The following is a 13,476-nucleotide window of genomic DNA, read 5'->3' as shown; positions in this document are numbered from 1 at the left end:
CAGTCCCTAACTCTCAAGGAGCATATAATCTAAAGTCCCTAACTTACATTCATACATATACATATTACTAGCATGTCTTTGGAGTGTGGGAGGAAACTGGAGTACCTGGAGGAAACCCATGCAGTCACAGGGAGAACATGCAAACTCCAGGCAGGTGGTGCCGCGGTTGGGATTCGAACCAGCGACCCTAATACTGCCAGGCGGAAGTGCTAACCATTTAGCCACTGTGCTGCCTATGAGGCTAAGCAATGCAAAGAGCAAGAGTGTGTGGGATTCCCTGGTCAGAATTCAGCTCATTTCACTCCTGAAAGACATAACTGGGAACTGTCTTATTGCCAGCAGATTGGTATTTCTGTTCAGCCAGGTTTCTAATCCAGGATTTCCTTTCCAGGCAGCACAGCCAGTTCTTCACCTCGTTTTTTTTAGTGCAGTTAAAGGGTAACTCCACTTTCATGGGAAAAAAATTGCAAATAACAAAAAATAATAGAGCATATACAATTGCTGTACAAGTCATATTGTAATTGAATGTTATTAAAAGAGTTCTGTTCAGAAAAAATGCAGCATGTTCTACATTTTTTTTCTGCTACTGGAACGCACTGGAACTGCAAGCACTGATGTGAACTTTGACATTGACAACCATATAACCTACTTTCTGCGTGGTTTGGATGCAGAAAAAGACGCAACTGAAACGCATGGAGTGTGAACTGGCCCTTATATTCACCTAAGTAGTAGATGCAGCATTGGTCCGATGCTGCATCTGTATCCCGCTTGCTCTGCGCTGAGAACTAAGCAATCAAAGACTGCTGATTGCTCAGTTCTCTTCTCTGAGCAGAAAGTCTGGACTGTCAGGCATTGGCTGTCTGCTCTGCCCCTCCAGCACTCACTGGAGCACCAGGCTGTGAAGGGGGCAGGGGAAGCTGGCTTAGGCTCAGTTTGGAGTTCAGCTTTAAACCTCAGATGCAGCCATTTATTTTATTACAGGTAATTGTGCTGTCAATTTACGCAGCGCTTTACATATATATTGTCCATTCACATCAGTCCTTAACCCTCAAGGGGTGTACAATCTAAGGGCCCTAACTCACATTCATAGATGCACATACTAAGGGCCAATTTAGACAGGATCCAATTAACCTACCAGTATGTCTTTGGAGTGTGGGAGGAAACTAGAATACCCAGAGGAAACCCCACACAGGCACAGGGAGAACATGCAAACTCCAGGCAGGTGGTGCCTTAGTTGGGATTTGAACCAATGATCCTAGTACTGCTAGGTGGAAGTGCTAACCATTTAACCACTGTGCTGCCCATATATGACACATACACCTTACATTCATGTTGATATGCTTTGAATATACACTTGTACAGTTTGCATTTATATCAGCTCTACAGTATTTATTTTTTCCCAGTCCAGTTATTTCCATTTACTCCATAACATCTTTTGTAATTATTAAGATATATAATATCTTGCCTTGTCCACCAAATCAACACCTCAAATGTAAACACCCCCCACTTAATAAGGCAACTCACCCCTTTCATTGCTGTGTGTAAATTTCAGCTTTTTACAACAAAGGAGCAAAAGAGACAGAGGAAAACAAGCGAAAAGGAGCCTTCTAACTAAAAATAGGAGCACGCATATTAGGGTGCTATTTTATATGTATTTATCTGACTAAAAAAAATAAAAATACATATTTTTTTATTACGTTAGTTTTGCTCATAGACAGAAATATCTATAAAACCACTATTCATTTTCGTTAAACTTAATTTAATAAAGAGTTTGAAGTATACCCACAAAGGGATGCTGGGTACTTTTTAAGATTTACAAATACATGAAAGGGCTGTGATTGTGCACTGTGCTGGTTGCTGGGAAACAAGATTTCTGAGAATTCAGGGTTGAGCTGTCTTCGTACACCTTTACCTACTGCTAGAGGGCACGCATATATTTGGAAAGAAATTTGATGCATCAAAAATCGCCCTGGGATATTTCCTGTGAAGCTGTACAAACCGGCATCTTTGTGTTTCATCCGTGTGATCTTGCATCGTATTTTTTATGCGCGGCTGGCGTTTTATGTATGTCAACACAGGAAAAGAGAACAATGTGTGCCTTTGGAAAAGCACTTTTATACATGTTTGCTTCTGCCTTTGAAGCATGTTTTCTATGTAGGTTTTTCTTGCGCATTCTGAGGTTGTCAAGAAACTCAAGACAAGCACAAAGAAGGGGTCAGCTCATTTCAGTGCTATATTAAAAGCAATGTACAATAGGTATATACAGTACGTATCTTCTTTATTAGAATCAGGACTAAAAATATACCATGTTTAAAAATGTAATGTTTTTATTTCTTTTAATCAGGTACAGACACAATGTTGCATATTAATATTTTGCATTCTGTTTTTAGGACAAGGCAGCAGGTGGAGCTCTAAGCTCTTTTTCGCTTGCATATCTTTATCTCTATTTGCCCTCATCGTAAAATGTATTTTATTTACAAAAGCTCAATAGCCCAAGCTGAAATTTACACATACAAGTAAGGAAGTGAGAGTAACGACTCCTCCATTATTGGATAGCTCTGTGAAAAGTTTTCATGAGAGATAGCCTCCTGAAAGACGATTACCGCTGTACTGTCTCTCTAGCAAGCCCATACTCCTCTGAGAATCCTTTCTCATGTATTAAATGTTTGTTTGCTAAACAAAGGATTTTAAAATTTACAAGCTAGAAACAATTTGACCCAAAACCATTATCTTTTCCTTTTAGAAAGGCCTCCAAGACAAATCAAAATGCTTCTCTTAGAAGTCTCTAATGGAATAAGTTATTCTCAAACTCAGACTGCTAACTTTTCTGACATAGAGAAGGGCAGAGGGAACATTTTTACAAATAGGGCTTATCTTCCACTTAAAATTGCATCAATGGAGTTTGCCCACAAGTGAGTCATTGCCATAGAATTAATGTATGGTATTGGAACAGTAGCTTCTTTCAAAGTCTTCCGAAAGGCATTTTGCTGTTTCGAAAGATTCCCATTAATACTGGAGAAATGGTTGCTGTGCTCAACCATATAGCTTGTATTTTGACAGCTTGTGCTTCGGTCTTTACTTGTAGGTCACCTTGTGCCCTCTGCTGGACAGTGTTTTTTTTTTTTCAGCCCAATAGCTGACAACACAGTAGCTAAAGTATGTCACTGTTATCTATGCAGATCCGTGGACTTATACAAGCATTTCATAACCACTATTCATAGGGCAAATTCTTCACACAAAATGACATAAATATATACAGTGTGTATATATATATATGTGTGTGTGTGTATATATATATATATATATATATATATATATATATATATACACTGTGTTCCAAATTATTATGCAAATTATATTTTTCTCATTTACCTAAATAATTGATGTAAATAACAGTCAGCATAATTCTCATGTTATCAACTATTAAGAGTACAATTCACATTTTATTGAACAAACCTCCTAATGATAACAGGATTTGTTTTAAACATAAAACACTTCCAATGCACTGTTCCAAATTATTACGCACAGTGAGTTTCAAAACACTTTATAGGTTGTAAAGAACTGAAAATTGTCATTTGTTGTGTTTGCAGCATATTTACTGAAATCAAAAGCTATTTCAATCAAACTTTTAACAACATTTTAACTTTTTAAACATTTTAACAGGTCACGTTACATTGTAACATAGGACCCCTTATTTGATAGCAGCTTCACAAGTCTTGCATCCATTGAACTTGTGAGTTTTTGGACAGTTTCTGCTTGAATTTGTTTGCAAGATGTCAGAATAGCCTCCCAGAGCTGCTGTTTGGATGTAAACTTCCTCCCACCCTCATAGAGCTTTTGCTTGAGGATGCTCCAAATGTTCTCAATAGGATTGAGGTCAGGGGAGGATGGAGGCCACACCATGACTTTCTCTCCTTTTATCCCCATAACAGCCATTGATGCAGAGGTATTCTTTGGAGCATGAGATGGTGCATTGTCATGCATGAAGATGATTTTATTACGGAAAGCATAGTTCTTCCTTGTGTACCAGGGAAGAAAGTGGTCAGTCATAAACTCCACATACTTTGCAGAGGTCATCTTTACACCTTCGGGGGCTCTAAAGGGGCCGACCCGCTCTGTTCGCATGATTCAGGCCAAAACATCACTCCACCACCACCTTGCTGACGTCGCAGCCTTGTTGGAACAGGGTGGCCGTCCACCAACCATCCACTACTCTATCCATCTGGACCATCCAGGGTTGTACGGCACTCATCAGTGAACGGGACTGTTTGAAAATTAGTCTTCATGTATTTTTCAGCCGTTTCTGCTTGTGAGCATTAGTTAGTGGTGCCCAAATAGAAGGTTTATGCACAGTTACAAGATTCTGAAGGACTCTACACCTTGATGTCCGTGGGACTCCAGAGGCACCAGCAGCTTCAAATATCTGTTTGCTGCTATGTAATGGTATTTTAGCAGCTGCTCTCTTGATCCGATGCATGGATCTGGCAGAAATCTTCCTCAATGTGCCTTTATCTGCACGAACCCGTCTGTGCTCTGAATCAGCCACAAATCTCTTAATAGTGCGATGATCATTCTTACGTTTTCGTGAAATATCTAATGTTTTCATACCTCGTCCAAGGCATTGAACTATTTCACTCTTTTCGGCAGCAGAGAGATCCTTTTTCTCCCCCATATTGCTTGAAAATGGTGCTCTGCTTAATAATGTGGAACACCCTCCTTTAGTAGTTTTTCCTTAAATTGGGCTCACCTGCCAATCTAATTATCACAGGTGTCCAAGATTGTTTTCAGTGATCGAAAGAGCCCTGACACACAATGCCATCCATGAGTTAAACTGAAAATCAAAATATTTCATCTTTGTGACATGTAAATAGAATTTGCATAATAATTTGGAACGCGGTGTGTGTGTATATATATATATATATATATATATATATATATACACACACACATCTCCCGCAGTTATTACCATTTGTACCACTTTCCCCACCCTATTAGATTGCAAGCTCTTATGATCAGGGCCCTCTTAACTCTATTGTGTTTTATTGTATTGTACTGTACTGCCTCCCTTTAGATTGTACAGTGCTGCTCAAACAGATGGCATTATATAAATCCTGTAATATAATAATAATAATAATAATTGTAATCCAAGTTTATTTCTTTCCTCCATCCAGAGCTACCAAGGCCCGAATGCAGAATGTAGCCAACGTGTCTATCTTTGCTATGTTTATCATGTACCTGTTAACTGCAATTTTTGGCTACTTGACTTTCTATGGTGAGCATCCTGCTGATTGGCTGGGTCAAGGGTGGTGGACACACAGACCTTCACAAAAGGAATTACGTAGCTTGTGTCACTGGAAAAGTTAAAAAAAAAGGTTTTGTTAGAAGAGAATTTGATTCAAAGTAGTCTTATTTAACAAGCTCTTCACAGTGCTTATGTATGGAACTTCTGCCTCTTTTCACATGACTTTGCACTGTGTGTAGATTTCTCTTCTAATAACTAGAGAAAATTACACTGAAATCTGCATAACCCTCAATCTAAATTTTCACTGGCTGTAGGTTAAAGGGGAATTAAAAGATAAGTTCAGCTTTCATACCATGTTACATGTTGCACCCGTATCTGGGAATCTTCTTCCCGCACCCACTGTCACAGTTTAAAAAACACGGCCATGAGGGGCTCCACTCACCTGGCCGTCATTCATTCACAGTGTTTTGTAAATGGGAGAACTACAGCTACCATCAGCCATTGAGGCTGATGGCTTGTAGTACTCAATGAACTACTAGGGTGCTGAAGAATGCACTAAGTAGTTCATTGATACTTCCTGTCTTTCAGTAACTGCCTGCCAGATACGGGCAGAAAGCTACATTGACAGTCTGCAGGAGCCTGAGATTGCACCTGCTGATCTGCTTTATAGGCTCCTAATAAAAAAAAAATGCTAATTTTTTGTTACCTTCAAAAAGATGTGCATTTATTATTATTGTTTAAAAAAGGTGAACTTATCCTTTAAACCTTCCTATCCTTTGGAAGTAAAAGATGGTTCTTAGACTCTATTTAGATCTGCACTTACCATGGTGCTGCAGATGTGATCAGCTATGACGAGATCCATTTGAGGGCTTGAAAGATGACAGAGAGCTGACATAAGCACAGTGACAACAAGGTGTGCCTTGAATGTAGCATACACTGTGCATGCTCTAGCAGGCAGAATGTAAATGAAAACTCCACCCCCCCCCCCCAGGGGTGTATTTACCACAAGGCAAACAAGGCATTTGCCTAGGGTGGCATATTTTAGGGGGGCAGCACTGGTCCCTGGAAGAAGGGACATATGCGGCATGGGGACCAGGTGGGATGTGAGAGAGGCTGTGGGCTGATTGATGGTATATGCAGAGCCCAGCTGTCATTCCTGGGGATGGCCAGAGCTGTGAAGGTGAGTGTCTTTCTCTCTGTCACTGGGGATGGGGGGAGGGGGGTTAGTGGAAGGCTGTCCCGGGTGGGGGGGACAACAGGGCAGGGGTGTTGTTGGTCACTGTCAGGCTGTCTCTGTGGGGGGGGGGGTCTGGTGTTGGTTGGTGTCAGGCTCTCTACGTGGGGGGGTCTGCTGTTGGTCAGTGTCAGGCTCTCTCTGCCAGGGAGGGGGGGCATCCGATTTTTGTGTTGCCTAGGGCAGCACAAAACTTAAACCCCCTGCCTAAATCAGTGGTCTCCAAACTGCAGCCCGAGGGCCAGATGTGGCCCTTTGCTAGCCTTTATCTGGCCCTTGGGGTAGTAGTCCTCCCACCGATATGAGACACTATTCCTTCCACCAACTCCAACTGTGGGGCATAATTCCTGCCACTGACACTAATAGTGGGGCACTATTCCTCCCACTGATATCACTAATGGGGCACCATTCCTTTCACTACTATCAATGATGGGGCACTATTCCTCCCATTGATATCAATGATGGGGCACTATTTCTCCCACTGATATCAATGATGGGGCACTATTTCTCCCACTGATATCAATGATGGGGCACTATTTCTCCCACTGATATTAATGATGGGGCACTGTTTCTCCCACTGATATCAATGATGGGGCACTATTTCTCCCACTGATTCAATGATGGGGCACTATTTCTCCCACTGATATCAATGATGGGGCACTATTTCTCCCACTGATATTAATGATGGGGCACTGTTTCTCCCACTGATATCAATGATGGGGCACTATTTCTCCCACTGATATCAATGATGGGGCACTATTTCTCCCACTGATATCAATGATGGGGCACTATTCCTCCCACTGATTTAATTGATGGGGCACTATGCCTCCCACTGATTTCAATGATGGGGCACTGTTCCTCCCACTGATATCAATAATGGGGCACCATTCCTCCCACTGACACCAATGATGGGGCACTATTCCTCCCACTGATACCAATGGTGGGCCACTATTCCTCCCACTGATACCAATGGTGGGCCACTATTCCTCCCACTGATACCAATGGTGGGCCACTATTCCTCCCACTGATACCAATAGTGGGCCACTATTCCTCCCACTGATACCAATGGTGGGCCACTATTCCTCCCTCTGATACCAATGGTGGGCCACTATTCCTCCCACTGATACCAATGGTGGGCCACTATTCCTCCCACTGATACCAATAGTGGGCCACTATTCCTCCTCCTACTGACCACAGGCACTATGTAACAGACTATCAACCCTGTGGCACTATTTATTCACACTGATATTGGGCCAGGGACAGTTTCAGTGTCTGAAGGACAGTAAACTGGCCCTTTGTTTGTAAAGTCTGGAGACCCCTGGCCTAAATGATAGAACCTTACCAGCACACTCCCAACATGGAAGATATAAGCACTCTGGCTTGTTCAAAGACTGCACATGTGCGGTGCTCAATTCTGTAGCCACAGAAGCTGGGCTCAGGGAAAGAGAGATTGTGTACTGCATGGTATATGAACGAGCCAGAACACTTAATCCTCTGGTGTTGGAAGCTCGCTTGTAATGTCTTTTCATTTAGGCAGAACAAGGATGGGGAAGGTAGGCAGGGGCCGTCTACTCAGAGATTTTGCAGAGAGGTGTATGACCTGTGGGTATGGATTGCCAAAAGAGCTTTTTTTTTTTTTTTTTTTTTTTTTTTTAAAGAAAAGTTGAATGAATTGTAATGTTTTGTGGAAAATGTCCCTATTTGTGAAATACCCCCCTAAGGATATGATAACATTTGTTAAAAAATTTCTAATTTGAGCTTTCATTTGGAAAACATTTAATTGGTGGGTTTAGTTCTGCTTTAAGAAACATCCAGGAGATAAGGATGCAGGTGAAAATACAGGAGGAATGCAAAATTTAGGCAAATGTTTAAATACACATATGGAATGCACATATGTTAACTGCCTTATTAATAAAACATTGCCTGCATTATACTCTGTTAGGTGAAGTGGAATCGGAGATGTTGCACACATACATGAAGGTAGACCCCCTTGATAAGCTGATGCTGTGTGTTCGCCTTGCTGTACTGGTGGCCGTCACCCTCACTGTGCCAGTCGTCTTGTTTCCGGTAAGACGAGCTTTTCTCACTTTTTCATATTCAGTGTGTCAAACATTCGCATAACTTATGGCCATTCCTGTCTCAGATCCGCAGAGCCATCCTGCAGCTCCTCTGCCCAGGACAGGACTTTCGATGGTGGAGACATACACTTATTGCCGTCTGCTTGCTCTTTGCGGTCAACTTGCTGGTTATCTTTATTCCAAACATCAAAGATATTTTTGGTGTCATTGGTAAGATACTGTATTCTTTCTATTGCAGGTAGTTTCCACCTCATAGAAGGTAAAACGTATGCATTCATAGTTTTCTAATGATTTAAGGTGAGGTGAATTATGTATTGTTTAACTGCTTTCCTGCCGCCCTATAGCAGATATACTGCTACAGGGCGGAAGGGGTGCGCAAATCACGTATATTTACATGATTTTGCATTTCCGGGAAGGGGGCGAGTATTTTTTTACAGTGTGAGTGGAACTCCACTTTAAGGTGCTGAATCAAAAACTACTCATGGGGTAACTTCTTCTCCTTTCTCTTACTACAGGAGCCACTTCAGCACCAAGCCTGATTTTCATCCTTCCAAGCATATTCTATATAAGAATTGTTCCTAATGAAAAGGAACCGCTGTTTTCTCGTCCAAAGATTCAGGTCTGTGTGGCCATATGCCTTGCCTGCATTTGACCTCCTTTTTCTTCTTTTTTTTCCCTCTGTGCTACCTTTCTCATAGTTTATATACAATTGTGTTCAAAATAATAGCAGTCAGACATCACTAACCTGATCAATCACTGTTTTTGGTAGAAATGATATTTCTACACGGCAAATAATTTACTAGCAGGTGTAGTAGAGTAATAGAAATCCAACAGACCCAACAGTCATGACATGCATGCTGCTGATTCTGTGTAATTGAATCAGTAATTGAAAGGAGCATGTTCAAAATAATAGCAGTGTGGAGTTCTGTTAGTGAGGTCATTCATTCTTTGAAAAACAGGTGGCAATTATTGCCTTTATTTAAGGAAGGAAGGCAGCAAATGTTGTACATGCTGGTTACAGTGCATTTCTCTCTGAAATTCTGAGGAAAATGGGTCGTTCCAGACATTGTTCAGAAGAACAGCGTACCTTGATTAAAAAGTTGATTGAAGAGGGGAAAACATATAAAGAAGTACAGAAAATGATAGGCTGCTCAGCTAAAATGATCGCAAATGCTATACAATGGCGAGCAAAACCTGAAAGACATGGAAGAAAGCGAAAAACTACCATTTGAATGGATAGAAGAATAGCCAAAATGGCAAGGACTCAGCCAACAATCAGCTCCAGGAAGATCAAAGAAGGTCTAAAGTTACCTGTGAGTACTGTTACAATTAGAAGACGCCTATGTGAAGCCAAGCTATCTGCAAGAAGCCCCCGCAAAGTCCCACTGTTGGAAAAAAAGAAATGTGCTGAAGAGGTTACAATTTGCCAAAGAGCACATTGACTGGCCTAAAGAGAAATGGTGCAACATTTTGTGGACTGAAGAAAGTAAGATTGTTCTTTTTGGGTCTAGTGGCCGGAGACAGTTTGTCAGACGACCCCCAAACACTGAATTCAAGCCACAGTACACTGTGAAGACAGTGAAGCATGGTTGCGCAAGCATCATGATATGGGGATGTTTCTCATACTACGGTGTTGGGCCTATTTATCGCATACCAGGGATCATGGATCAGTTTGAATACATCAGAATACTTGAAGAGGTCATGCTGCCTTATGCTGAAGAGGAAATGCCCTTGAAATGGGTGTTCCAACAAGACAACGACCCCAAACACACCAGTAAACGTGCAGCAACTTGGTTCCAGACCAACAAGATTGACGTTATGGAGTGACCAGCCCAATCCCCAGATCTTAATCCAATAGAAAACTTGTGGGGTGACATAAACAATGCAGTTTCTGAGGCAAAACCAAGAAATAGAGAAGAACTGTGGAATGTAGTCCAATCATCCTGGGCTGGAATACCTGTTCACAGGTGCCAGAAGTTGGTTGACTCCATGCAACACAGATGTACAGCAGTTCTCAGGAACAGTGCTTCTACAACTAAATATTAATTAAGTGATTCAAAGGAAAGCAAAATCTTCAAACATTTTTCAGTTTATATAGTGAATGTTTGAGTTTGTAAAGAAGAATACAAACATTGCTATTATTTTGAACACAACTGTATCTATAAAAAGGGTCCATGTTTCATCTAGACCAAGTCAGCCTACCAGGTGACACCAAGTTAGATAAAACCAAATCTAGGTCCTTTTTAAGTAGTAACTAGTCCTCATTTCTATGACAAGTATTTTAGAACTCTGAGATAGCATATAGCCAGTGAATTTGAATCTGCTGACCTGCATACACATTCTGGGTTTTTGAATCACTTAAAAGGTTAGTTCACCTTTTCAGAAAAAAAAATGAACTAGCACAGTACACCCTCCCCATCATTCCCCCAGTACCCGCTGTACTTACCCCTGTAAGTGATGAGCAGGATTTGAAAACACCGCTCTTCTCCCTCTTCTTTCTGCAGTGCTTCCAGGATGGATCAGAGCAATGCTTTGTGTTGTTGCTGACCAATCAGAATTCCTCTGATCCATCCCAGAAGCACAGAAGAGGGAGAAGAGCATGAATTTCAAATCCGTGGACCACAATATGCCTGCTGTGTAAACATTGACAGCTCATCACCCATGAAGGTAAGTAGAGCGAGGGCCAGGAGGAGGGTGTATAGTAGACACAAACCCAACACCTCCTGTGCTCAGGGACCCAGATGAGAAGAAGGCCAATCGAACAATATGATGAATGTTCATTCAACACTGATCAAAGGCTGTACGGCTCAAACACGAAGCTGAGGAAGCTCGATATACATTGGAGTAGAGAACAAAAAAAAAACAAAGCGCACCAACCTTGCGCATTACCTCTGAGCTCTGAGGAAGAAGGGACCCCCCTTCGAAACGCGTCAGCTTGACCAAGAGATTATCTCCCTTCTTGATGGGATTTTCACGTGTCTCCTAACCCAGTGTTCTGGTTTTGGATGTTATATGCCTTTTATACTGCTATTCTTGTGAGTATAATTTTTATCAATAAAATTATTAATTGCGTACTGAGATAATGCGCAAGATTGGTGCGCTTCGTTTTTTTGTTCTCTACTACGGAGGCTGAACAATGTTAGTTCACCTTTAAATTTTTTCTGAAAACTTTTTCTAAACTTACACTTTAAACAGCAAATGCTAAGGACAGACATTACAGCTAGGGAACATGCCCATTTTCAATGGCAGCACCCTGATTCCTGCCATAGCTAGCTTAATTCAAACTGACGGACATAACAATGTTCTCGATCTCTGTAATACACAAATAACCACTTCCTGCCATCAGATGTTTTTTTCCTTCTCTTGTCTTCATTTATGCCCCATAACTTGAAGTCATAGCTTTCCGTTCTTTCCACAGGCTGCCATCTTTGCTGCCATGGGCTTCGTGTTCATGATCATGAGTTTGAGTTTTATCATTGTGGACTGGGTGACAACGGGAAAAAGCAATGTCGGGGGTCACTAGCCCCTACTTGGTTCCCCTCTCCCACTGGATAAGGACATTAGGCCAGTTCTTCTGAGACCTGTGTAGGCACAATGGACAGGTCTGTTGACCCCATCAACATCGGAATGTTGGTTATCGTTGTGAAATTCAGGAACAGGTGGCCAACAGGAGAGAGGGGCTCTCAGTCATTGCAGGACAAGATGATGTATGCCAAAAGTGCCCCCAGCCCAGAATCACCTCCCCATCCCCCCAGCTGCTGCAGGACATCACTACAATCACTGTTTGTGTTGTTTCCTTCTTCTTTGGTGTCTCGGTAACTGCAGGACCTTGGCTGTCTGTCCTGTACACCAGTCACTGAGACATACAGCGGTTTCCCCTGAGAATTCATGCATGCCAGGTCACTTATCCCCTGATCTGTACCAAAATCAACAAATCACAGTGCATCTACCTCACTGACCCTGCAAGACAAGGGTATCTGTGTGTCGCACTCAGGGGATCGGGTCGTCTCTCTGAGATAGGCCACAGCACAATCATACAGCATTATCATGTGCCATGTAGCACCACATAGTGATACAGAGTATCTCCAGATGTCTGAAAACTGCCTTCACATCCTTCCTTCGTGACTATACATCCTGATGTAGAATCACTGCATTGCCTTTTTTACCAGGTCTGAAAGTTACAGAAGCCGTACAGGTTTTTTTTTTGTTGTGCCCTTGTTATGTGAAGGACTTGAGACAGTTGATGGATAGGTAGCCATCCATCCATAAGGCAGCTGGTTCCATCCAAGAAAGAGATACTCTCTGCCTGACAATCAATGCTCCGTCCCAATCACTGTGAATCCAGTGGGATCGCTGCACCATCCGAATCAATTGGTCTTCCCACGTAACACACTCACACACGTGTTCAGCGGTTGAAGAGCAGCTGAAAATACCTTGGTTTACACATGTGGATTGTCAACCGATCGAATATTTTAATAAATTTTAAACAAGTTGTCAGTTTTATTTTTTTCTACTGTGTTATGAGATAATATGCTATCACTGGGTTTTTTGTGTTCTTGTCCTCTTTTTTCTTAATGTTTTTTTTTTTGGTGGGGACTATGTAGTGTGTTAAAAGATCACTCCACCAAAATTGTAGAATTATGTTTTTGGTAGAGAGTCCAGGGCCTGTTTGCCTGGCAGAAGTGATGTCTGGGTTAGTGTAGCCGATGAAGGGGACCTGGGTTGAAAAGCAATATATTGTCATTTCTACAACAGATTGCGGCATGCTCAAATTGTCAGGAATCTCTGCATGTATATACAAAAGGCTCCTGTATATCAGTCTAAACAAGTTCCAAATCCAGTTTCATTGTGATGCACAAACATCATAAAGTAAATTAAGAACTTCCTTTAACTTCCCTGACTGAGTCTTTCATATGTATCTC

General features: G+C 41.7%; 1 protein-coding gene across 5 annotated transcripts in view; it reads left to right on the top strand.

Annotated features, from left to right (window-relative positions):
• The window catches only part of SLC38A5 (solute carrier family 38 member 5), a 147,759-nt gene extending 134,713 nt beyond the window's left edge, over positions 1 to 13,046 (top strand). For all 5 annotated transcript variants that reach the window (XM_089675011.1, XM_089675010.1, XM_089675008.1 and 2 more), the window contains 5 exons: positions 5,172 to 5,272; positions 8,419 to 8,543; positions 8,620 to 8,764; positions 9,070 to 9,173; positions 11,973 to 13,046. In XM_089675011.1, the coding sequence (XP_089531137.1) occupies positions 5,172 to 5,272; positions 8,419 to 8,543; positions 8,620 to 8,764; positions 9,070 to 9,173; positions 11,973 to 12,077 (580 nt within the window). In that variant the 3' untranslated portion in view covers positions 12,078 to 13,046. The remainder of the gene's footprint in view (positions 1 to 5,171; positions 5,273 to 8,418; positions 8,544 to 8,619; positions 8,765 to 9,069; positions 9,174 to 11,972) is intronic.
• The last annotated feature ends 430 nt before the right edge of the window (positions 13,047 to 13,476 follow it).

This window comes from Staurois parvus, unplaced genomic scaffold, assembly GCF_062004578.1.
Source record: "Staurois parvus isolate SC_StPar_1 unplaced genomic scaffold, SC_StPar_1.0 ptg000154l, whole genome shotgun sequence".
In the NCBI taxonomy this organism is placed as follows: Eukaryota; Metazoa; Chordata; class Amphibia; order Anura; family Ranidae; genus Staurois; species Staurois parvus.
This window is presented reverse-complemented; position numbering and strand designations above follow the sequence as displayed.